We start from the raw sequence: 25,536 nt of genomic DNA on the forward strand, positions 1-25,536 counted from the left end.
GAAAGACCAAGTTTCACTTAATATCAAAAAAGTTGTTTGTCTGTACGTTTGGCTGTGCAAAAGAACATATGATAACTTTACAGTTGTATCTTTAAGAATTCAAACCTTAACAGTTGACATGGAAGTTCTAGCTAATATACAAAGTAATAACTAAGTAATAAGTCACGGAGGTCAAAAGAGGCCAGACCTCTAGCAATAGATAAGCATTATGGCACATAGAAGGTAGCCTTCTCATTTCATTTAGGTTTAATATCCAGGATGCAACGTGAGGATGAGCTCAGATGGATTACACACTGTGCTGTTCGCTGGAGAAAAAGATTTTAGTTTGGTTACAGCATTGAAATTGACAATCATGCCGTTCATTGTATAATTATATTGCACAGAAGAATCAATAAAATAATCCCCCCTAAAAAACCTGACAATCAAAATAAGAACGAACCTAAATGAAAACTTAGATTAGATATATCTGACAGAGGGGCCAGAAACTGCCGTCATATTCTCTCAGCTGGAACCCGTCTAGAGAGAGGAGGCGGTGATGCCCATCCTGCCGTGGATCATGCTGCACTCAGTCTTTTCCTGGCAGAACATTCTAGAATTTCCTGCGGAGAATTCTGCATTCCATCTGTTCCTATCAAAACTGCAGAACCGCTAAAATGATCGCAACTTGCAGACAGGCAAAATCGGCTGACGTGATCTTAGCCAGCAAAATTTACGAGGCTGATGAAAATGCTTAGCTTTCTACCTGTCTCTTCCTGTCTACATCATGATAATAAGACACTTTCAAAAAACAAGAGAATGCCAATTCAAAAATAAAAGACAAATTGAAATACCCAAATTAATAATAATGTCCTTATATTGCCTTGCAAATCAGTACTGAATGCAGTAACATGATCGAACTTTACTTAATGTAGTAATATGATAAAACTTTAAAAAACAAGTGGGCATTGGTTTGACAGAAATGGACAAGTCCTTGTAGAAAGTTCTAGTTCGCACATTCATATTATTAGCAGGCAGTCTGTGCCTATTGTTGTCCTGACCCATTCACCCCACCTATGGCCTACATAACTCTTGTAACAGAGCCGGATAAACTCCCATCATAATTAGTACCGTTTCTTAGTAGAAAATGAAAAGACAAAAATAATCCCATCACAAAGTACATAAAAGCATTTCTCGCGATGTCACTGGAGATGAGTTCCTCCACAGCGCACAGCCCCTCTCTCTGGGAACGGTGTCTGATCTTGCTCAGAGAGCGGGCTTGCTGCTGGCGTGTGCTCGCTGGGTCTGAGCGTCCAGGTCAGTACACAGTGAAGAAAACGCACTGTGTTCCGGGTTCACGCGTGCCTCTAGCGCCCCTCAGCAGCGGGCCCCACCCGCACACCAATTACATCACGGTGGGTTCACACACCCTCATCAGTCTGCGGACCAACCTCATTTAACCATTCGGAACTGCCAGAAGGGATGGGGCGGGGGGTGGGATGGGGGGGTGGGCCACTAGTTCTATTTTGCTGTCTGATCGCGGGTTCGGCATCACACCACGTTGACCCCGCCCCCCGCCGAGGCCCTCTTGCTGCAGTAGGTGAAGCCGCTGTGATTGGTGGAGCTGCCGTTCATGTGGGAGGTCTTCAGCTCCATCTGACAGGCGGCGATGGCGGCATTGAGCTCCACCTGGGCGCGGTGGACCACGTAGAACATCAGCCCGATGCTGATGATGATCTGGAGGGTGGAGATAGAGGATAGAGGGAGGATCTTACTGGATGTTTTCACAGTAAACCGGGTGTGCGGCTTTAAAACCTGTCTGCTAAAAGTCGCTCATTTATAAAGGATATGTTTGGAACAGAGTAGTTTGAGTAGTTAGATATTCACACAGTTTAAGTGAGGTAATGGAAAATGCTGAAAGCGGTGCAATGATAATGTCACTGGGCATTATGGTTGGTGGTAGTAAGTATTTGTGTAGCTAAAACCCCCTGTACTGTGGGGCTGTCAAATAAATATTTGAACTTTGACTAGTCGTCGACACAATCGATGCACAATCGATCTTGAAAATGTAGATTAAATTAGTAGGCTACTGCCAAGCAAGTCCCGCCTTATCTTCTAATCACGCCAAAACACATTCTGCATGAGTATTTCTTCTTTTCAACATGGCCAAAAAACAGGCCAAATGACTAAATAGTATCTAGGTGGCGAGGAAACGCCTCCCGGAAGATCCGAGCGCGGCTTATGTAAGACGAGTGCCTTATGGTTACAAGTGGTACTGACCAGTGCGTCATTTCTTTGCAAAATTAGAAATTATAGGCCTACCAGTAATCCAATATAGTCAATTTTTGGAAAGTATTTAGAGAGAAAGTCGAATAATTTCTGAGCTCAGTTGACAGCCCCACTGTACTGTGATGGAATACCAACAGAATGAAACTCGGGCTCAGGTTTTGACACACCTTAAAACATAATGAAAACAACAAACGACTTACAGTAAACGACTGTTCCCATACAATCTCTCTCATCATGACATCACTACAGTTGTCAATCCAGCTGAATAAGCACATGACACGATAAGTGGTAAGTTTCCGTGGGTGCTGACAGTAGGTTGGTGGGGATGCGTTTCACAATGTTTACTGGGGCAGAGATGCCAACTGTCCCATCAGACCTGTGGAATGCTGCCCTTGCCGGAATGTTCCAGAACAGTCGGGCAGTCGTATCTCCGTCAGACGTGTATCTGATACTGTGCTTTAGTCAACTCATATGACAAGCGGGCTACCCAGGCTGGCGGCCGTTAAACATTCTAGCCCCCGGTTGAGCTAAAGAATTGAATTGTACATGTCGTGTGATGAGACAAATAAAACCACATTACTAGGTGACTGGGTTGTGAGCGCTGACACCCAACACCTGGACTGCTCCAGGGGTGGCGCTATCCACGTCTGTCTTTTGTGTGTGTGTGTGTGTGTGTGTCTGTGTGTGTGTGCTCCTCTAACCTGCAAGCTGAAGATAAAGTATCCGCTGACGCTCTGCTGGGCGATGACGTCCTCCATGGTGCGCAGTGTGGTGCCCAGGTAGGAGTTGAGCAGCTGGGTGGGCAGCAGGCCCACGGACGACGCCACCAGGTAGTTTGGCAACGACACGTCTGTGATCTGGAAAACATGACAAGGACACGTCTGTGATCTGGGGGAGGGGGGGGGGGCAAGAAAAGATGATGCTAGAATATAACAAAGTATAGCTAGTTTGTTATAGCTTGTTTTAAGTGCAGCCCATCCCTCTTTCTTGCATTGTCCATGGTTTGGACCACTAGTAATCAAGTTAATTAATACACAGGTTATCAGTATATTAAACGTTTTGTCTTCATATCCATTTTTGTGTCATGTTGGGAGATTTCCCAATGTGAAAAGTGCTCAGTCAGAACGATGGCGAAGACTATAGGCCTCTATATGCTGGTAGGTTACTCGGCATAAAACAGAGGTTTCCCCCAAAAATTGTGTGCACATCACCCCCCAAAGACCCATTCTGAGCCAGGAAAAACCCTGACTGTATATCGTTAGTTTTAATAGGATTGTGATATACACCCCCGGACCATCCCGGCTCATTATTTTATGTAATCAGTGGTTAAAGATCTACTATAAACCCGTTTGATCAAACCAACGTGTCTGCAGTCGTAACTGTCCTCAGACTAGGGCTGGGTATTGGCAAGGACCTCACGATACGCATCACCAGGGCTGAAAATTAACTTTTTGGCTCATCTGCCAAGGGGATTGGTAGAAGAAAAAATCCACCGGCCAAGTATATTTTTTACTGGACAAAATAATAAATTGCCTTTTTTGTCACATTATACATCTGTTTCAGTACTTTTCATTCAGATAATAGTATTATGTTGAATACATGCTTAAAGGACTATGCTCGTTTTTGACAACCTGGACCTTATTTACGACATATTATAAGAAGTTTGACTCACCCAGATCACTTTTGTGTTGTTCGGAGGCAGGTAGAAGAAATTTAAAATCCAGCGCGAGCCAGTATATCCATGTAATGGCGGCGCACGGGGCATAGGGAATGCAGTTTCTCAAAATCCATTTTCGGCCGCTAAACGGTTGTTTTCATCAATCACATTGCATGAATCGACAGTTGATATTCCTCTACGCGAGCCATTCTTTCGGTTGGTTTTCAAATACGTGGTCTGTAGCCACTGTAATATGATCTTTAGAAGCCTCTCCCCCACTTGCTCCAGCACGCATGCGCACAGGCCAGCGCGCAGCCTGCTATTCTCCGGCTCACGTTCTCTGCGCTACGATCGTAGTTGGTGCCGAGAATATTGTCGTCGTCATTCGTCAGCAACAATCCGATCGTAGCGCAGAGAATGTGAGGGAGCATAGCCAGTGTAAAGATCATATTACAGTGGCTACAGACCACGTATTTGAAAACCGAAAGAATGGCTCGCGTAGAGGAATATCAACTGTCGATTCATGCAATGTGATTGATGAAAACAACCGTTTAGCGGCCGAAAATGGATTTTTAGAAGCTGCATTCCCTTTGCCCCGTGCGCCGCCATTACATGGATATACTGGCTCGCGCTGGATTTTAAATTTCTTCTACCTGCCTCCGAACAACACAAAAGTGATCTGGGTGAGTCAAACTTCTTATAATATGTCGTAAATAAGGTCCAGGTTGTCAAAAACGAGCATAGTCCTTTAAGGAAGAGGCCAAAGTAAAATTTCAAATAAATTAGTTTAATTCGATGCCTAGAAACATTGCAATTCATAGAAATTAAATTATTCATTTCCATTCACTTCCACGGTGTAGAATTATCCATAACTACCTAACCCTACACAAATATGAGATATAAATGATCCAAGCCTTAACCTCATGGTCTTTATGTGTTTATGAACAAAATACATGTACTGTAACATACTCACAGCCTGTCATCATGTAAAGTTAAACCTGAGCTGGATGACCAGTGAAGTCAGTCAAGGAGGAACCAGTACCGTCTTCAGAGCTTATAAGCTACATGACAAGCGATCAAAGACATCCCTTCTGAGAAACAGTGGCTTGGTATGCTATGGAAGCCCAGAGATAGGATGGTACACATCTACTGTAGTGGCGCGCGTCCTTTGAGGTAAATGGGAACGATTATCTGTGAGCGAGTAGCCTCGCGTCACCAGTCTCTCCTAGTGCACGAGGCTCCACAACAGTCATGTGACTGAAACTTTATTTGGTGCAGCGGGGGAGCTGTTTAAGTGCAACACACAACAAACAGAACGCCGGTCTATGGCATGGATGTGGCGACATCGCACGCATAATTTATTACATGACCCTATTGGTACAAACATTTACCCGCCAGCGTGGCGGATAGCCTCCGAAATTTAGTCGGCAAATGGAAATTTTACCCGCCATTGGCGGGTGTTAATTTTCAGCACTGCGTATCACGATACATTGCGATAGGATACAATACATATTGCGATACATTGCGATACTGTACATAATTTACTTAACATTTTAAAATACAGCTGAAAATACAGCTCCATCCCCCGCTCCCTGGAGGTGACTCTGAGGGCGGAGGGGATGGAAGGACATTCAAAACATGAAAAGTCTATCTATGACCGAATTCTGTCCTTCATTTTCTATATCTATTCCCTGTTTTGTTCTTTGTATTTTCCTGATACAAAATCGAAGCAAATCGATACAGTATTGCAGAAAAAAATAATATTGTGATGTATTGCTGTATGGATTTTATTTCACAGCCCTACCCCAGACATCCTCTCTCATATCACCACATTACCCAACACAACCCAACTGACCGAATACTAACGCGTATCTGCGTCTCAGTCACCCTTGAACATCCTGACTGATGACATAAGCATGTGCGTGTGCGTGCGGACATGACCTTGACACTGCATACATTACGACTGTGGCTGATACCAGCCTCGGGGCAAGGCTTGTTGCTGCAAGACAACGCTTGAACAAAGATGGCTCTATAAGACTGCACCATACAACATTCTTGCTAGATCCAGGCTCTCCATGAAGAATTACCATCCCCTTTTTCTATAGCCTTCTAAGGACTAATCAAACAGAGAAAGGTGGGCTTGGTTAATGGGACAGTCGATGCATAGGCTAATACAGTGCGGTCCACAATGTGCCTCACTGGTCTCAACAGCAGAGCATGCGAGGTCAGAGTAGTCTCTCCCTGAGGTCTGAGTAGTCTCTCCCTGTGTCTCTCCCATCTGCTCTGATATGCCCACACACTGAGTAAGCATGATGCTACAGTGCTGTGGGCTCATCCTTAAGACACACATGCCTCTCACGTCAGCCCTTGGTCAGCGATGTAGGGACCTTGCTACTCATCTCTCCCTCTGTCATCTGGCTCTGTGCGTTTGTGTCCAGAGGAATGTTTTCCAGCGAGGCGTCAGTGCAGAGTGTGTACAGCTGTCTGGGCTCGGGCAGAGACCGGGGAGGGGCTAGGGTTGGGCCTGGATGGATATGACTTCATACAACAGCTGAGGATTCATGCCAATCCTCCGGTTTTACACACTGGCAAATCAAAACAAGCTTCCCAGTCTTAGTCTGTATGAGCTAAGCCTAGTCAAAGTCTTCTTGTGGGGGAACAATGCACACTGGAAGTGGTGTAACTGACAAAATCTGTCTTATATATGTTCAGAACTTGAGACAAAAGGTAGAAGCACAGTTACTGTTGATAGCGTTGATGTATATATGCTGTATCTGGGTCACTAGAAAAATGTTGGTTTAGTTTTATCCTGAGTCCCAGATGGCCCAACTGACAGATTGAGTAGGGCCCATGCTGTCATCATCAAAAGCTGAGCAAACGTTTTCTACCTGGGAATGATGAATTCACCTGCGTTCTTTATCACCTCATTATGCAAGGGAGATGGATGGGGTTGGGCGTTGGTCGGCGTGGACGTGTAATAAAGTAATATGATATACAGCCAGGGATCGGATTCTGCGTTTCACTCTCTAAGATCTCTTTTCACTCTCTCTCTCTCTCTCTCTGTGTGTTATATTGCTAGCTGTGCATCTATGGCGTTTTAGGTTACCGGTATAATGTAGCAGAATAATCCACTTCAGCATAAAGTGCAGAGGGAACATTGCAAATGCAGCCTGGTCTGTAGGAAGTGCTCACTAAGGGCAGAGGCGCCGTGGGGAGGATCCCACTGTGACCTGGCGTTAACCCACGCCACGCCACAGCTTCTCTCCTTCCCCCATCGTCCCAAGCTGTTAAAACACAATATCAACCACAACAAGGACTCCGCTAGGAGTACTTGCATAGAAATGCTAAATTAAAACCTGTGAAACAGGCCTGGGTTTGAATCCCCGATGGGCTGGGGGCAGAGACTGGCGGTGCGGGGCTCTGGCGAGCGTCTGCTCCCTGCTGAGGCTTGGGCTCCGACATGTACTTCCTTCCCTTGAATAAAAGCTCAGAGCACAAGCTGTGGGTTGGCCCTTTGTGTCCAGCGCAGCTACAGTGGATACAGGCTAACAGAGAGACTATGGAGATGGAGGCTGGCTAGTAATAATAACGTGCTCGTACTGAAATACCCCCCAAAACCTGCAGTGCTACCAGATTGGACTTATTAGGTCTCTGTTGCTAACCAAGATCTGAACTGGGTGTCATCCCTGAATGAAAAGTGAAGAGGCATTATGTGGATTCTAATCCTTTTGAGTAGGCTGATATTCTAATGTGTGCCCGAGCCTGTGTGTGTGTGGCGACCAATGGGAAAGGCTTGCCTGTGAGGGTCAATTCCACTGGTTACAGCACAGAGCAACAACTAAGCTTTAAGGATTCCAAACACTAGGTCCGTATGGACTCCTCTGATTTGCAGAGAGAGCAACAAAGCAATGCACAGAATCTCATTTATCGCTAAACGGACAGTTAGTAACTTAACACTGTCAAGTTGATTGACGGATCCCACTCACCAGCTATCTGGACCGACGGGACCAGTTCTATCAGGACCGGCGGGGCCAGTTCTATCAGGACCGGCGGGGCCAGTTCTATCAGGACCGGCGGGGCCAGTTCTATCAGGACCGGCGGGGCCAGTTCTATCAGGACCGGCGGGGCCAGTTCTATCAGGACCGACAGGGCCAGTTCTATCAGGCATAGCTGGCCTGTACTGGAGGATTCGGCAATCTACAGCTGAATTGTCCTCTGCAAAGTGTAGGGTCAAAATGTGCTGTGGTCCTGAGTGTGACATTTGAACCTTTCAACAGGGACCTTCATCCACGTTCCGTCGCAGCCCTCAGAGCTCAAAGTGACAGCCACTGCTGACGAACCAACCAGTCACCCGGGATAAAAACATCTGCTACTGTAGTTAGCATAGTTTCAAAAGAGACTGGCTGAAATTAAATTATAAAAAAACAAATGTACACATGCTGGAGAGCATTCATGCCCACACTCCGGAACAAGTAGCGTAAATTATTATGCAAACAGTGGGGTGCCAGTGTCAAAGTTTGTGTGGAGACCCGTGGCTAGACTTTCAGGGCCCAGGCCCTCTCTTGACCCGTGAACTAATGTGACAGTTTTTGCCCTGTGGGCAGATCTACAGCACCATTTGAATCCACAGCACTATTTTAGTTAGGCCTAGTTAGGCTTATGTCTTTCTTTCAGTGCATGTGAATTGAGTTCTAGTCTATATACAGAGCATGGCCAACAGGCAATAAAGTCAGGACAAGTATTTGTTAGGTTGCACTGGTCACTCCTTAGGCTTAGCCCACATTTAAAAAGATTACATTTCAACCCCACATGTAAATGTAGAATGTACCAAGCTCAGCTGAGAACATTTCCAGACAGTTGAAATTTGATAAAGCTGCCTTTATGTATAAAACTGCCTATATACCTTTATTTAAGTCTATGAATGGTCTAGCTCCTTCCTACCTTTCTGAGATGCTCACTGAATACAAACCAGTCAGAACCCTTAGATCGTCAAGTAAAGCTCTGCTCACTACTCCCTAGGTTAATTCTAAATCAGCTTCTGGTGCCTTCAGCCATTATGGTCCTACTATCTGGAATTCCCTACCACATGAATTAAGGTCTGCTACAACTGTCTTCTTTTAAAAACAGGCTAAAAACATATCTCTTTGCACAAGCTTTTAACCAAGTTTATTTTGTACTTTTATTGTCTCTGTACTGTAATTATTTTATTAATACGTTTTAAATCTTACATGATTTTATATTTGTAATACATTCTTATTTTAATGTTCCATCATGTATAATGCATTTTTATTCTTGAAGCACATTGAGTCTGTGCTTGTCGCATGAAATGTGCTATATCAAATAAACTTGACTTGACTTTATAATATGAACAATTCTGCTGATCCATTTTAATTTCAGGTATATGCTAATTGACTGACTGAGGACGATCAGCCCATAGGCCATTATCCTGAATAAGAAGTCAAAACATCTTCTGAAGGTGTAATCATTTGCAAATCAGAAACGACAGCAATTTTCCACTACATTGACCATAATAGTGAGTCATTAGCAAAGAATAAATACTCAATTACACATAAAACGGGGTTCAAGTCTGCTTAGAAGTGTGAACGGTCATTAACTCATTTAAAAGGGTCCACCACGTCCCACTTGGCACAATCATTAAAATGAGACCAATACTGACAGTGTCTTCATTGCCTTGTCACTTTCATTCAAGCTGTATCCCTAGGTTAATAGCATATGGCTCTTAACTAAAAATGTAGGCCTACAATAACATTGTTTCAAATGCTCACGTCAATTTGATATGATTGAATAATAAGCAATCGAAGTGGGTAATCAAGGGTGATAAATAATTCAAGCCCCAGGTGAAACAGAGGAGTGCAGATGGGAGCAATATCCTGACCTTGGTGTAAGCAGACAGCAGACAAGACTCACACTCTGGGTGATAAAGGCAAGGCCGAGCTGTCACTGACAAGACATTAGCGTCTTGAGTGGATGTGTGTGTTCACTAACCTCCTTTCACTGACATTCTGGATGACAAAACCATATAGAAATCTCTAATATTCCAATTCCTTGTTTGTATGTCACTGCCAAACAGAAGATGATGTTTGTGTTTTGTTGTCAAATTCTTATAGTAATGAAGTTGGTATTACGCTAGAAAGACTAAGAACCTACAGAAAGCTGACAGAGACACTCGAAAAGCCTTTAAAAGTTTACTCATCCATTATCCTGGGGATATATCCCTTGTAGGCTAGTATGTCACAAAGTCGGTAGGCCTAGTAAAAGATTTAAACTTGTTCCAAAGGGACCTGTCTTGCAAACAAAGCTAGCAGGGGGCAGTCAGACAGGGACCCAGTCAACTGCGCTGGACACACACTTTTCCCTGCACACACTCATCCATCTGGACTGGACATCCTGTGTCCTTTTCACACGAGTGCCTACCTGAAAAACTATTGTTCTGGCCCAGAGCATTTCACCACACATTTCTAGCACTCTGCAAAGTTCTAGCAACTATGTTGAGTCATGCATAGTCCAGTTAGACCAGTTCGTCTCAGTTCATGAATGTAAAAGGAAAGGATTTAATGTTAGACTGTACTCAGGCCTATCCCTCTGTGGAAATTCTTGACTCTGGTCTTGGACTAGGCTAATTTTGCATTTGCTGATTGAGGATGGGACCTGAACTGGACATTGTCATTCTTGGTGGGTACCATTGGAAGGACAACGTCTCAGAGCAGCACAGTGGACCGTGAAGGGTCATATAGGCCAACGAAGCTAGCAGTAAGAGAGACCAAAGACAGTTTATGAGCATTAATAACCATGGCATACTCACCGAAAACACCGCATTTTGGAGGCCGAAAGGTATCGGCGTAAGTCTTGCTAAGGCCACAACTTTGAGTCCACTGCCGCCCTCCACAACTCGTATGACCGCGCTGAGCTGCTCGCTGTTCCCAACCTTGTTCACTACCCAGTCAGTCAACAGTCGCTTGCACACCAGGTGCGCTACAAAGGTGCCAATCAACACCCCCACCATGACGAGTCCCATGCCCAGCACGAAGCCGTAGAGGTAGCCCGCTGCCACGTTGAGAACGATGTACCCCCAGCCGCAGGGGAACGAGACGACGATCATGCCGACAATGAACAGCAAGGCTCCGACGAAGCTGTCCAAACTTTCGACCCAGATGAGAAGGTCCTTGAGGTATTGGCGGACGAGGGCTACTGAGGAGAAGCACACAGCGGTCAGGATGCACACCAGCAAAGCGCTCTTGAAACAACAAGTGGTGATGCAACACGGGTGCCTGAAGTCCCCGGTGAAGGACACCCCGGCGTCGCTGCCGAGGCTCTCCGGGGCCGCGTCAGACTTCCCGACCGCGCCTCTCTCGTCGAAGGCGTTGCATATCAGGATGTCGATTTTGTCGCACTCGTCCGTGGACGTTCTCTGTAGCCACCGATTCAACTGGATCTGTCCTTTGGCCGCGGCGTGTTTCAGGATCTTAGCAAAGAGCTGCAGGGTCGTGGAACCCGCCGTCCACATGATGCCCTGGGAGGCGGTCCAGGGGGCCGCTCGCCTGGATGGATGTCCCGTGCCTGGTAGTCGCTCGGCGGATGAGATTTATGACTCAAAACGTACCATTTTCCGAGGAAATTATGGAGATTGAACTTTATACTTCCAATCAAATAAATCAAATAGTACTAATCAAACATCTACTCACTGTGTTACTGACGGGCTTTGGAAGCTCGCAACCCTATTCCATTCTCTGAAAATACAGAGGACGATGGATTGCTGTGCGCTTCAGAAAGAGTCAAACCGTCATATCTGTTGTTAGCTAGCTAACCTAGCTCTAGTCGGTCCGATATGACTGTTGGCTTTATCTTGGGTACACAAACTGGAGAGCGTGCCCCTTAAATGACTTATGAATAACGTTTGCACATTGCCTTTGCGACACACACACTCCATACATCATACTCACAGCGGTTAATACAAAACCACAATTTAGAAAGGTGACAGGGTGACGAATCGACATTTAGAGTGTCAGTGCGAGTATCCAGACCGAGACGGGCGTTTGTGTGAAGAATCAAAACCTAGACGAGGGTAAATCCGTACGTGACCCCAACTTTTCCGACTCATCAGTCCCATTATGCATAAATCATAGCTACAGCTACTCCACTTAGCTCGCTAGCTAACGTTAGCTTGCATCCTGCGTGCTGCTCAAACCGTGGAACGTTATTCCCTTTTCAACGCGCGAGACGCCGAAATAGCCGGTCCCGCCTGCGCGTGCCCTCGGGCGAAGTGACAGCTCGTGCGTTGAAGTCGGTCGGGCGACCAGCTTGTTTTTGCAGCCAGCTGTGTCTAAAAGCCTCGCTTCTCCCTCAGTAGTGAACTGCTGTTGACGCTCATGCTATTCATACCTTCATACGAACCACTGTTTGTTTCCCAGAGTTCCAAGTACGTCTGCCCCACGTGACCCGGGCTGTTCCCGTCCAATCAGAGGCACCCGTTATCTGTCGCGAGAAAGGAAGGTCTCTTTCCAGATGTTCTGGACTTTGGAAGGACACGGAGGCTTTATCGCATTTTTTGTGCCACACATTTAGTCCAGGGCCTTCACTCTATAAACAAACACACAGTACCCCCATATAAAATGGTAAACCTGATTACAGTAGGCTATTTTTTTTTTTACTTCCAGACAATCTTTTTTGGAAACCAATGGTCTTACAAACGTGGATATGTCTCCAATGTGTTATATGAGTAATATTTCATTAATATACACATACATTGGTATAAGGTTACACAACCTTAATGAACAAGATATGCAAACCCCCTAATGCACAACATGTAGTCCAGGGGCTAATCCAATCCAGATTTTGGTCCAAACATTAGTGGTACCAGAATGTTAATAGGGTCAATATGAAAACATTAAAACCTTATAACCCCTCCACCCTTGTAGCTTAATCACTATGACGAAAATTAAAAATGGCACTTTACCTGGCATTCACAATATACTGTCAATAAAACATTTAGACATTAGAATGGCACTCAGAGAGTGCAGGCCTCTGCCCATGAATGCATGTGGTCGACATTAGGGTGCTAATACTCTGACAAAATGTCCAAAATATACAGGTGGTGCATCACCATTGCAGTTTATGAGCAGCTGGGTTTGACACAGCTGGGATCAGATGAGCGGGTGCTCTTTGGCTCTGCTCACTGAGCTACCTAGCTATCTAGATATGGCATAACCGGCAACAGTATTCTAGCTACGAGCATAACTATGTAGCTTATTGAAAGCAGTTGATCTTCACCATGATTAAACAAGTCCAAATGAATGGAGATGAATGGGTGGCCATGTGTGGGCAACTCTATGTCCCCTGCTTCGGGTCGGAGCCGGCGGGGGGGCAGCTCAGTGCACTCCGGCCCCCCCCCCCGCACCCTCCAGTCCAAACCCTGTGTCTCTAGAGCCCCCACACAGAGAGCTGGCTTTGTTCAAAGTTTTGTTTTACTTTATGGATCCGCCCCAGTTTCTCTAGTTTGTTACATTGGTCATAGGGTTTCTTTGCACACTGTGTGCTTGGCTACTGTAGTTCACATTACTCCTAATTCCAGTGCATTAAACATTGATATTTGTAAATAAATATACATTCGGAGTGGTATTGCACAAAGTACATTTTTAACTTATGGATCAAGTTCATTTTTGCATAATCCTGCTAACAAACAAAACAAGAAACGGTAGTGTACAGCCACAGTGAAATGTTGCTGCCGGCTCCAAGATTATGCTTCAGATAAACTCTAATACTCAATTTCACAAATTTACAAATTCACCAGTTACAAATTGACAATTTACAAAATTACAATTTTACACATTAAAACAAATTACACAATAAGTACCCTTTCTATACAATTAAGATAGGATGGGGTAGATAAAGGTCTTAATGGATTATGTTCATGCTATATGGATATGAATGAATGAATGAATGAATGAATGAATGGATGAATGAATGAATCAATCAATCAATCAACCAACCAACCAACCAACCAACCAATCAATCAATCAATCAATCAATCAATCAATCACTCAATCAATCAATCAATCAATCAATCAATCAATCAATCAATCAATCAATAAACAACCCAGAGGGGGGTGTAGTCATTGAGGCTGGTCTTGGCTTCTTCAGTACAGGGATGATGGAGGACTGCTTGGATCTGCTCTAAAATGTAATGGGTTCTAAGATGGCCCATCCTAAAAATCAGTCAGGTAGTTTTTGTGTAATCCTAGTCCAAAAATTGAATGGAGTTGAATGGCTGGTCCGGGCCGTGGTCCCGCCCTGTGATTGGGATCCACTCCAAAATGTAATGGGTTCAAAGATGGTGCTATACCCTTCCACCGAGTTGCATGAAAATCGGTCTGATAGTTTTTGCATAATCCTGCTCCAAAAAACAAATGGAGGTGAATGACCAGCCATGTTTTGGCGGCCTGTGGACCCGCTGTCACCTTGTGGAGGTAATAGAAGTCATCTGAAGACATGTTCTGACCGTATGTGAGGGAGTGAAACATCACCCATGTTCTGTATATAGGAAACAGTTTGGACACCAAGATGTGTTGTTGGTGAAATTGTAAACTTCTTAAAATTGTGTTCTGGCAACTCATTGATGAGTAGCCTATGCCAGATCTGTGCCACTGATGGCATACCAGTAAATGTCTAAGCCTGACCATAACAGGATAAAAGAAAAGACAAGCATTCAGTTGAATTATAAAATCTCATTAATGTCTTTATATCATACAATGTCTGTATTCCTATTCTCAATAATGAAAAATGAAAAAAAAGTTAGGACTATCTCAAGGGCCCTGCACTACCAGGGCCCCCCATGAACCAGTACTATCATCATCATCATCATCATCATCATCATCATCATCATCATCATCATCATCATCATCATAAGGTCTAGGCTGGGGGCCTATATTCTTTCATAGGGCCCACAATTTCTAGCAGCGCCCCTGATTGTTCATGATGTTATGTTCTCTTGTTTCTGGAGAAACACAAAGCCACACAAGCTCCGGTCGTATCAGTGAGGATAGTACAGCCTACCCATTGTTTGAATTTGAACGGGAGAAAAGTTCGTCTTCGAGCTCTGTCGGTCTTACCGTAAATCCCCACTAGAGGGTGATGTTGTACAATCTTTAGTTGCCAGTCTCACTTGAAGTCAAAGAGAAATTAGTCCAAGTGCACCAAGCGCAGATCTTCTGGAGAACCAACATTCAAGGCAGTCACACAAGAACCGAGAATTTACAGTAGCCTATAGGCTAGATGTTCTAACCATAATCTAGATGTTCTCAAATTGGCTTTGTAGCCCAGGTTTATCACAGTTATACCAGTAAACTCAGCTGAGGTCCAATCATCAGAGGTCGAGTCACACACTACACCTGTAGGCTATGTAGCCTACGTAGGCTATGTAGCCTATAAGTAACATCACCTACTAACATAACATGTCTTACTCAAAATTACCTTTGCACAATCACCTGCTTCCATTGGTATCGTGTCCAATCTTATACAACATTGGAACCAGTTATATTATTCAATTTTAGCTGTCAGTTGCTGATATCAAGCTGTCAGCTGTCGACGTTTGTCTCTGCTTTTTATAGAAACGCATCTCAACAACGCGCGGCGCGCGCGAGTTTGGACGCACGCAATCAGAGCAGCAGCAGCAGGAGGAGCTGCAGAGGACCGCAGCATTCTTACCTCTGTGCTGGGAACTTCAAATAACAATCTAGTGAACAGAATTTTCAGTTTGTCCTATTTTCAAAGTACGACATCATCTAGGAACATGGATTATTCTGAAGAGGTACAGTCGTTCTCGGATGAAGCCAGCACTCCAATGGAATTAAAGAAAGGAATGTCCATTTGTATTGATGTAAGTAGACTATGTAGTGTAGGCCTACTGCTGACACTCTGACTGTATTCTATCGGTATTTTAATTTCAAATGTCGTTTCAATATCCAGACACAGACAAAATGCTGTTTTGTTCAATTCAATTCTGACGAGCGTCCAAAGCAGAGCACAAAGTATAGGCTATGCAATCAGAAATGCGGTGGTTATATTTTAACAAAACAATTTCACCCTAATAATCGTATTTAATTTATTTGACCCAAACCGTATGTAATATAGGCAGAATATGGCTGTACGTGCAAAAGATCAAATACAGTCTTATTTATGTCAACATATAAATCAAGACCAGTAGGATATCTTGTTATTTTAATGTTAAGAAAGTGCAATGGGATCTCGCGCAAATGCTGCATAGGTATTGTGCTATCTGGCTGCAGGCATGTTCAAGGTTTTATAAAGTGAATTAATTTGACAAGATTGACCTTTCATTTCCATGTTTCTTGTTTGACACCTGTGATGAAGTTCAATCAGAATGTCACAGCTTATAACAAAATGTTGACTGCTGACTATGCCTGAAAAACAGACAGATTGTATAGAGATATTGATGTTTTTGTGAAGGCTTGTGATAAAGATGAATGAATTATGGATCGTATAGACGATGGATTTGCTATTACGAGATTTGGTGTTTTATTGTCAAACCATCAAACATCACTTCCTCCTGGGCCAGCTGCAGTCAACTGAAACAATGGTGAATAATAGCCTATCACAGTTTGGACAGTGAAGTATTGACACAAGATGATTAGACAATCAAAAGGTGGTCTGATGTTTGCGGTGATGAAGGCTATCTCCACCCCAGCCTGTCCTGACCTGGTCTTAAGCTAAGTTTGCTCGTAAGCGTCCAGCTTCCCGGAGTCCAACTAAGCTTGTAACCTCAGCAGAACCAAGAAAATGGGCCTTGACAGTATAACATTTATTACATTATAGCAGGTCATTAAGGACCAAAAACCACAACACTTGCTTTTGGCAACAGGTGTCAAGACTCGACATAGGGTGATGGATAACACACTTGTTGCATTGATGAGGTGGCTGCTGGATACCTCAGTCCAGATATGAAACATCTTGATGTTTGCCGTCTTGAATTTTCCTTCTAGGCTAGATATAACACAAACATCTTCTTGGCAATTAGTGCATCACCTGACATCCTAGTTTAGATGCATTAATTGCCAATAAGGTGTCCATGCACAGCCAGAGCTGGTTTCGTGGGGCCCTATAAGCAAAATTTATTTTAGGGGCCCTTGTGGAAATGCAACACATAGGGCAGGTCCGAGGGTAGGGTCCTCCATGAAGATAAGACCATAACATGGTGAATTCTGGAGACGGCTGGTGACCGGGGTGGGTGTTTTCCATACATAGAATGAGATGTATTTTTCTGTACTAATTTGACTTGGCCTGTCTGGTAAAAACAAGAAAAAAAAGGCTCATTCCCTAGTGGTCTACTGCTACAGAAGGGGCTTGAAGGCTTTCTGCTTCTCTTTGAGGAAACATGATTAGCATGCAGTGCTTCGGAAGCCAGTAGGCTTCATATAGCCTACACCTCATTCTGCCCCGCCTTGAGCTAGAACCCTCCTGTTCCACTGACTGAGGGGAGACAGAGTCTGTGGGAACGACGTTTGCCAACAGTAGGAGAACCATCATCCACCTGCCGTTGCTGCTACATCAAAACTGGATTTAAAAAATGGATTTAAAAAGTTAGCTCCGCCGCGGTTACGATGTAAGAGCCATCAGTTTGTCCGGGGAGATGAGGGAGTGAGCGTGTTCACTCTTTCATCTCTCTCCTGATCCATAGCCTACTGCTCCAACTGCAGCAGTAGGCTACGTTTGTTGGTTATCGTGCCCATTTTGACTTAGGGAAACCATTTCCTCTAAGCAGCTCGAAAAGCACCTGTAACTTTGTCACTTCTACCACAAAAATGTGCTCAAGCCATAGCCTAGGCTACTAAACTCGGTTTCCTCCAGGCTTAGTTTGTTAAACTTGTGAAATAATTTGATCATTCTGCTGTTTTAAACAGTAGATACAGTAAGTAAAAAGTGGTCAGATTGAAGAGAACAGCAAGGAGAGTGCTAAAGCTAAAAAAACAAACAATAAACAATCTAAACTGGATTGATCTTATCATTCCATGACCTGAGAGACCTCCGAGAGAAACACCATAGGTTCCTCGTACAATATCAACTTTTATCTAAAACAAACCAGCCAGGACAGATGAAGGTTGAATACCAGTGGGGATCCCCTGTGTGTGGATTAAGTCTTGGTCAGAAGAGGTGCCAATGAGGTGGAGGGGAACAGACTTTCAAAGCTGACCCGGGGTTCATCATACTCACTTTCATCTGCTTAGCTCGCAGGAGCACCAGCATCAATGATTCACAGCCGGCGTGTCTAGTGATCACTGACACACACACACACACGCGCACACACACACACATACAACCTCTGAAGATTGGAAACATTGCTTGACAGCTCTTCTCTTGTCTTTACTCTTTTCAGATCTTAAGAAGAGCAGATAAAAACGGTAAGTATTACACACACACACACACACACACACACACATACACACACACATACACACACACACACACACACACCACTATCTACGTTTATTTCCCAAGTGTCGTCTGTGTGTCTCTGCCATCCTCTGTGAAGGGGATCTTCAGGAACAGATGCTCTTTTTCAATGAAATTTTGATCCTATCTCTCCTCCGATGCTGTCGCTGTTGTCATGGAAACAACAGACTGACCGTGTCCCTCACATCCAAATGACAGGACGGTCGATAAATCAGCATCGTCAAATTTATTCCACAGCACTCAAATTTATTCCACAAAAATTGAAAAAGTCTGTGACACATAACACAACATTGGCACACGCTAAGGTTAGCCCACTTCCTGTCATGTCTCGTAAATAAATTATTGAAATTATTGAATTGAATTGAATTGTGTGTCCTGCAAAATAAAACCCCAACATTTTCTCTATGAATATATATATATTTTAAAATCCCATAAAAAAAAAAGAAAAGAAAAGGGAAACCGCCCACAAGGCCGCGACCCAATCAAAATGGCTCCGCGACCCACCAGTTGAGAAACGCTGGACTGGAGCACTCGACAGCACATGTCAGTTAGTCAGTATTTGTTGGAGAGGTGGCCGTGGTACGGTGGCACAGGACTTTGCACTGTCGCCTCCCAGCAAGAAGGTCCTGGGTTCAATTCCCACTTTTGGGACAATGTCAGGGAACCGGGGATGTTCTCCCCAGTGTGGTCAAGATATCTGCTGGGCCTTTCTGTGCAGAGAGCTTGGATGTAGAAATGGAAAAATGCAGAGGATAAATTCCACCGACAACCCCTGAAAGTGTGTGTGTGTGTGTGTGTTACTGTTCACATGTGTACTTGTGGCCAATTTTGATTTCGTTTTGTTTCGTTTCGTGCAGATTGGTCGAAATTCCTAGGAGGAGATACATTTTAAGTGTTTTTCACTAAATCCAAAATGGCGGGAAATCCAATATGGCGGAAAATTATGGCTTGAGCCAAGGAATCCAACGGTACCTCGTTTTTGAAAATCGGGCTTACAGGTCAAAAGTTGCGTGCACAAACGCACCTCCAACTTTGACACGTTGGTGGCGCTAGAGCGTTCAAGCTATGGACATGGGTCTTGGTGAAAAGTCTCAGGGGACTGTCATGAATGAGTGTGCCAATTTTCAAAACTTTTTACCATACGGTTCTATGGGCTGCCATAGACTCCCATGGCAGAAGAATAAAGAAGAAGAAAGAAAGAAACAATAAGAAAAGGTACAAGAACAATGGTGGCCTACGCAGCTTCGCTGCTTGGCCCCCAATTAGTGATTTTCCATAACCGGTCACTAGAGACCAACGTATCTGCCTGAAGTCATTTTAAGTCGAAAAGAGAACACAAAAAAACATCTCCCCTTTGAATAAATGCCTCCAAAGCAGAGTGCTGTTTGGATTTCAAAGTCATTGATACTTTCAATTGTCATTGAACAGCCATTATTTTTACTTATCTCTGGTTCCAGTGGTGCTGATTGGTTAATTGTTAGTCCCCTGTGGCCTGACCGATCATTTTTTAATTGGAGAAACTGCAGTTTCGTGTCACAATGGCAAACCAAGAATCAGTCAACTCAGTGGAGGGCCCAGGCTACTTTAACACCGAATTATCAGAAAAAAACCCATTCCATATGTACCATTCATTTTGTTGATCTCCTAAATCATTCTCCCGTCTACTGAGTTCTGCTGGATGACACCATTAAGCAGTGTGTTCTCCATTCCTCAGATGATGGGAAGCTGTCCTTTGATGAGTTCAAAGCCTACTTCTCTGACGGAGTCCTGACGGCAGATGAACTGAAGGAGCTCTTCCACACCATTGACACCCACAACACAGAGTAAGTGTATAACACTATGTGCCTTCTACTCTCCTGACAGAGGTGCTACAGTGCATCCAGTCATAAAGCTCAGTGTTGTACACAATGCATGGAAGCAGGATGTGGGTGTTTTCGTATTGAGGACAGTATGACTCTTTTGCACACGCACTCTTTTGATCCCCACGTAGGCCTTGCGTTTCTCCACCACCTGCGTCGCGTAAACGTGATCAAACGACAGCTGCTTCCCATTCCACTGGATCCTCTTCTGCCATGCCTTTTTGATTATGCTTTCTTTGGTTTCGAACTGTAGGAAGTTGACCACGATGTATCTCGGCGTTCTTCTTCTTAGCTAATGCTCTATGCGCCTGTTGAATCTGCAGGCTAGCTCCGTCCGTTACCGCAAGCTCTTTCTGGAGCAGCTCCTTCATGAAGTCTGTCACTGAATCCCCCTCTGCATCCTCTGGCACCCCAAAAATACCCCAAAATACCCAAATTGTTCCTCCCTGATCTCCCCTCTAAATCAGTTAGTTTCTCCTGCACCGCCTTCTGTTGTCTGAGCGTCGTTATGAGTGCTTCCTTAGCTGCAAATTCCAGCTCTTCAATGCGCTCCTGTGCCTCGATGATGTCTCTCTTTTGCTCCTGTATTTCTGTGGCATTAATATCGAGTTTTCGATTTGCATTCCTGTCGCATGTCTACCTTGAACTAATTAAATTCAGAAAGATTTTTTCATCATTTCTCGCTTGAGTTTGCGTATTTCCTCCCGTATGCTAGCTAGCATCTCGGGCAGCACATGGTCTTGACTCATGGCGCCGCTCCCCTCTCCTCCAGACGCTTTGCCTCGTTCGCCCGCCTCTCATTCTTTCGACTGCATTTTAATATTCTGACCTCGTCCTTATTCATCCCCTGTAACTTCTGAAATCGTAATCGAGTTGATTCCGTGATTCTCTGGGGTTATTTTATTATCGACCTGGGAGCTCCGCTTTATGCGACCATCTTCCTCAGCTGTCAACCGGAAGTCCGTGTTGGGTCCCTTTTAACACACCAGCCACTGTCCTGAGGACGATATCATGACGTCAGACGAGTGAATATTGTCCTTCCAGCATGATGCAGCACAGTCTCTGCAGGACTCATTGAGGACACACATCAAACCGATCTCCATCAGTCTGTCAGCTTGTCACAATAACACATCTTAGAATCTACCACTGGGGACCGCATAGGGATCTGAGTGGCCTGCGGTATACTCATGAGTCATTTTAATTTAATTTCAAATCTTTATTTATACTCGTGAAGCACTGAGGTTTCCCTCATTTACAGGGATGACGAGTTCACACAGAGACACAGACATCAACAAAGCGAATGCAATGTACAAGAATAATAATTAAAAATAGTTACAGGTTGAGGGTCTAGAGCTATGGACTTAAACTCTGTGACTGAAGGAAGGACCTCAAGCTTTAGAGTCTGTTGTAAGGTATTCCAAGTATAAGGAGCATCATGGAAAAAAGCAGCCCTTCCAAGTATCCAGAATCAATTCGAGGAACCCTAAGAACAAGCCGATCATTTGACCGAGTCTGTTAAGTTTCAAGGCTCCAGTCCAACAGAGATGAGATGTAAGGTGGACGTTTTTACCAATAATTACTTTGAAAATAAACAAATACCAGTGATAGTTACGCATTAGAGAAAGAGATGGCCAGCCTACCTTATGATAAAGAACACAGTGGTGAGTGTCATATCTATCACCCATAATAAATCTTAGGGCGGAGTGGTAGACAGAGTCCAAGGGTTTCAAGGTTGTCACAGAAGCATGTCTATAGATAGTGTCACCATAGTCTAATACTGATAGAAAAACAGCTTGAACAATCCTTCCTGCTGAACATAGGAAAGCTAGAACGGTTTCTGTACAGGAACCTCATTTTCTGCTGCAGCTTAGAGGCTAGACTGTCTACATGAGACTTGAAAGAGAGTTTATCATCCAGCCACAAACCAATATATTTGTACTCTGTGACTCTCTCAATATGAGTTTGAGCAAGTTTCAGATTGGTGAGAGCTTCTTGTAGTATATTAAAAGCAAGCTGCAGATTAACAATGGCTTCCTGAACAGTATCCGCAGAACAGCAAACAACTGTATCATAGCATATAAATGAACATGGCAGCCAGTTACTATAGAGACAATATCATTTATATAGATGGTGAAAAGGACAGCACCCAACACCAGTCCCTGGGGCACACCTTTAGCTAGAGACAGGAAACCAGTCACAAGCACCTCTATCCAAACCAATACTATATAGTCTGTTTAAAGGGATATTCTGAAATTTTTGAACTAGGGCCTCATTTCCAACTTACTTAGGATGTTTTTGACTGATGGAGATGATTTTCATTTCAATTTCATGCTGTAGATAGCTTTGGGTCGTTCCGATTTCCACTGGTGGCTAATGCTAGTGCAACCCTATTAAGTCACGTTAGCCTGTCCAAAAAACACCCCCAAACACCCAAGGCGCACCCAAAAACAAATGAAATATGAGTCAAGTCTCTCTGGGATTCTTTTATGTCTATTTACCATCCATTTTGAATTCAAACTATTGTGTAATCAAATGCCAGTTTTATAAAGAATGAATCTAGATTCTCCTCACCAGTAGAACACTTAGGATCTATGGATTGCAAGATTCCTAGAGTTGTGCTGGGTGTAAAGGGCTGAGAGGAGAAATGAGAGACATGTTCCGAAGTGGGAATGCAACCAGTCAGCGTCCAGGGGAGCCAGCCCAGTATACAATCCATCAAATAAGTGCCCTGCCTCAGAGAAGTGCTTATTAAAAGCAAGGCAAATTTCATTTGGATCAGAGATCACACAATCCTCCACATTAATACACAAGGGCAGTGAGCTAGAGGATTTGTTTTCAGTTAGGTTCACTGCACCCTAGAATTTAGCTGGGTTTAAATAGGAGTTAGAAACTAAATCCAAGAAGTAATCAGATGTAGCTTTCCTTACAGCTGTTGTACATTTATTTCTGAGTTAGCCAGTCTTGGGTATCCCCTGTGCGTCTGGCATGAGACCAGGCACAATTCCTATCTTTAAAGAAGTTAGACAGCTCACTAGAGAACCATGGTGCAACTCTACTGTATCTTTAATCCTAGTCCGCTTAAAAGGGGTGTGTTTATCTACAAAGTAATTTAATGTTTTTACAAAAGAGTCGAGGACACCTTGCACGTCATTAGACTCAACCGAGCATACATTATTACAGTCAGTGATATAATCTAAAAAGGATTGCCCTGTTGACTTTCGTTGTCTTTTATTATTGTCCTTATTCAGCTCTGCGTTGTATTTTGATTTCAATAAAAGATGGCCCCCAATCTCACACAGATACCACACAGTCCAGTGTCCCTTTGTTCTGATGTACTCCAAATGAATCTCTCCAACACGGGATTTGAGCGACAATCAAAAGCTGTTTTATTACAGAAGGTTATAGCATACAAAAGACGATGGCATATAGTCTAGTGTTCAGCTGACCTGTCTGTATGGCTGTCTGGTCCAAATCAAAGCATCTGAGCTCGAGCACGGTTCTTATGGTTCGAGGGCGTTCCACCCCTTCTTCCCCGTTCAGACTGGTCTGGACTGGTCGGGTCTCTCCTGCAGTTTTCTGGCCTTATAGTGAGATAACCGGGTGTTGGTTCGGCACCCAGCTCTAACTCTAACCACAACAATTGCTGTTGTCCACAGAATGTACCAACTATGGAATGCCACCCTTATCTCATAAGTCTAGGAAAGGGAGTCACAGTTTCTTACAGAAACTCCAGCTACAGCCACACTCAGGGGCCAATCGTCATAATTAGAAACAGCTAACAGGATCAGATTAAACCAATACATTTCTCTGAAAATAGCAATTTTCCTCAGCCCGTTGAAAGATCTCTCCTGAGATTTCTCCTCGAGACAATGCATGCAGGGGCGATTCTAGGTTGTAGCCAAGGGTGGCACATACCACCCTTGGAATCTGACCGGCCACCCCAGGTGCCACCACTGTGATTTTGTCTGTATTTTTGTCATTTCTAATGAATGAGTCACTGTCATAACTAAATTTAAATTAGTTGAAAATATAATTTGAGAGATAATTTAATCCCCCAAATAGTTGAGCCTCCTACACACCCCTTAACAAAATGTACAAAATGGTTTAGTCCACCCCAGATGCTGGCCAACACAGCTTTCTGCAGGAGCAAGCAGTTAGCTAACTTTACTAGAGGGTATTTGAACTTGGTCTTCTCACATATTCTTTAACTCCCCCCCTCGGAAAGATGTATTTTTTAGTGTATCAGTAGTTAAAACGTTTTAACATAGTTATTTTCTTTGTAACACGATTTAATGAAAGCTAGCTAGTGTCATCATTGTCTCTCCACTTGTTTGTAAATCTAAAGTCAGCTAGCTAGCTAGCTAGCTGAAATGCACATTAGCCTTCATGAAAAACATGTTACAAAAAGCGAGTTTTTCGGATTGATAGGGTAAATTTAAGATAATCTGCTTTCCTGTCATGGGAGTGGGACTAGAATTGAACTCATTGAGGATGATACTCAATTTTGTCATCAGATTGATTGTATGCAGCTGTGACTCACACTCAAAGGTGAAATATCTCTGTGCCCCCCTTGTGCCACCCCAGTCAAAAGGGTCTAGAATCGCCACTGAATGCATGGCATTGTTTTCAACAGCTTTGTAGATCTAACGCAAGCTGAGTCTAAACGCTGCCCTTTAGAGACTGAAGACATGTATCCTGATTCCTCGCTTAAAAGTGGATGGAAACAATTGAAGAGTAAAATAAAACTCGGGCCTATCATGACGTCACCAAAGAAATGTCCCAAAAAGTGAGCTGATGTTTCTTGCGGCTGATTTACATGTGTGTGCGTGGGGGGGGGGGTTGGTCAGTGTGTGTGTGTGTGTGATTGTGTTTGAAATCTCCCTCTCCTATCACTGAGAAGTGTCTTTCTCTGTCTTCTATCACCAAGCACTTTGATTCCTCAAGTTACCGTTTCCATAGCAGCAGAGCCCTAAGCAGACGACCAGATTTGTGTATTTGATATCAACAACAACAAAGGAAAAAAGGCTACAGTAGTGCTGTTCTAGAAGGTTTAGTTGCCACTATAATAATTCCTTCTGAAAGGAAATCATTAACTCCAGAAATCAGTGTAAATGGTGTAAAACTCATAGTCAGTGTTTGCTGCATTCGTTGTGAAATATGAATCATATTTTTCACGATGGCAGTGCCTATTAGTGAGACTGATTTTTGAATCAGATGGCTGCTCCGACTGTTTTCTGAGAAGGCTTAAAGGTTCTGCTATGGGGCAGCTGG

General features: G+C 43.9%; 2 protein-coding genes across 2 annotated transcripts in view; one reads left to right on the forward strand and one right to left on the reverse strand.

The window, feature by feature from the left end:
- Positions 1-1,515: 1,515 nt before the first annotated feature.
- tmem64 (transmembrane protein 64) lies at positions 1,516-12,293 on the reverse strand. The gene is made up of 3 exons (XM_084454865.1): positions 10,746-12,293; positions 2,967-3,122; positions 1,516-1,713 (listed from the first exon to the last, which is right to left on the reverse strand). The coding sequence occupies exons 1-3, from the start codon at positions 11,445-11,447 to the stop codon at positions 1,528-1,530; spliced, it is 1,044 nt and encodes a 347-aa protein (XP_084310991.1). The 5' UTR covers positions 11,448-12,293; the 3' UTR covers positions 1,516-1,527.
- A 3,435-nt stretch (positions 12,294-15,728) lies between these two features.
- Positions 15,729-25,536, forward strand: part of necab1 (N-terminal EF-hand calcium binding protein 1) — a gene marked incomplete at both ends in the record, with an annotated part of 31,879 nt that continues 22,071 nt past the window's right edge. The window contains 3 exons of the mRNA XM_084455252.1: positions 15,729-15,815; positions 18,330-18,354; positions 20,121-20,229. Of these exons, the coding sequence (XP_084311378.1) occupies positions 15,729-15,815; positions 18,330-18,354; positions 20,121-20,229 (221 nt within the window). The remainder of the gene's footprint in view (positions 15,816-18,329; positions 18,355-20,120; positions 20,230-25,536) is intronic.

Source organism: Borostomias antarcticus (assembly GCF_949987555.1).
Source record: "Borostomias antarcticus genome assembly, chromosome: 21".
Lineage (NCBI taxonomy): Eukaryota > Metazoa > Chordata > Actinopteri > Stomiiformes > Stomiidae > Borostomias > Borostomias antarcticus.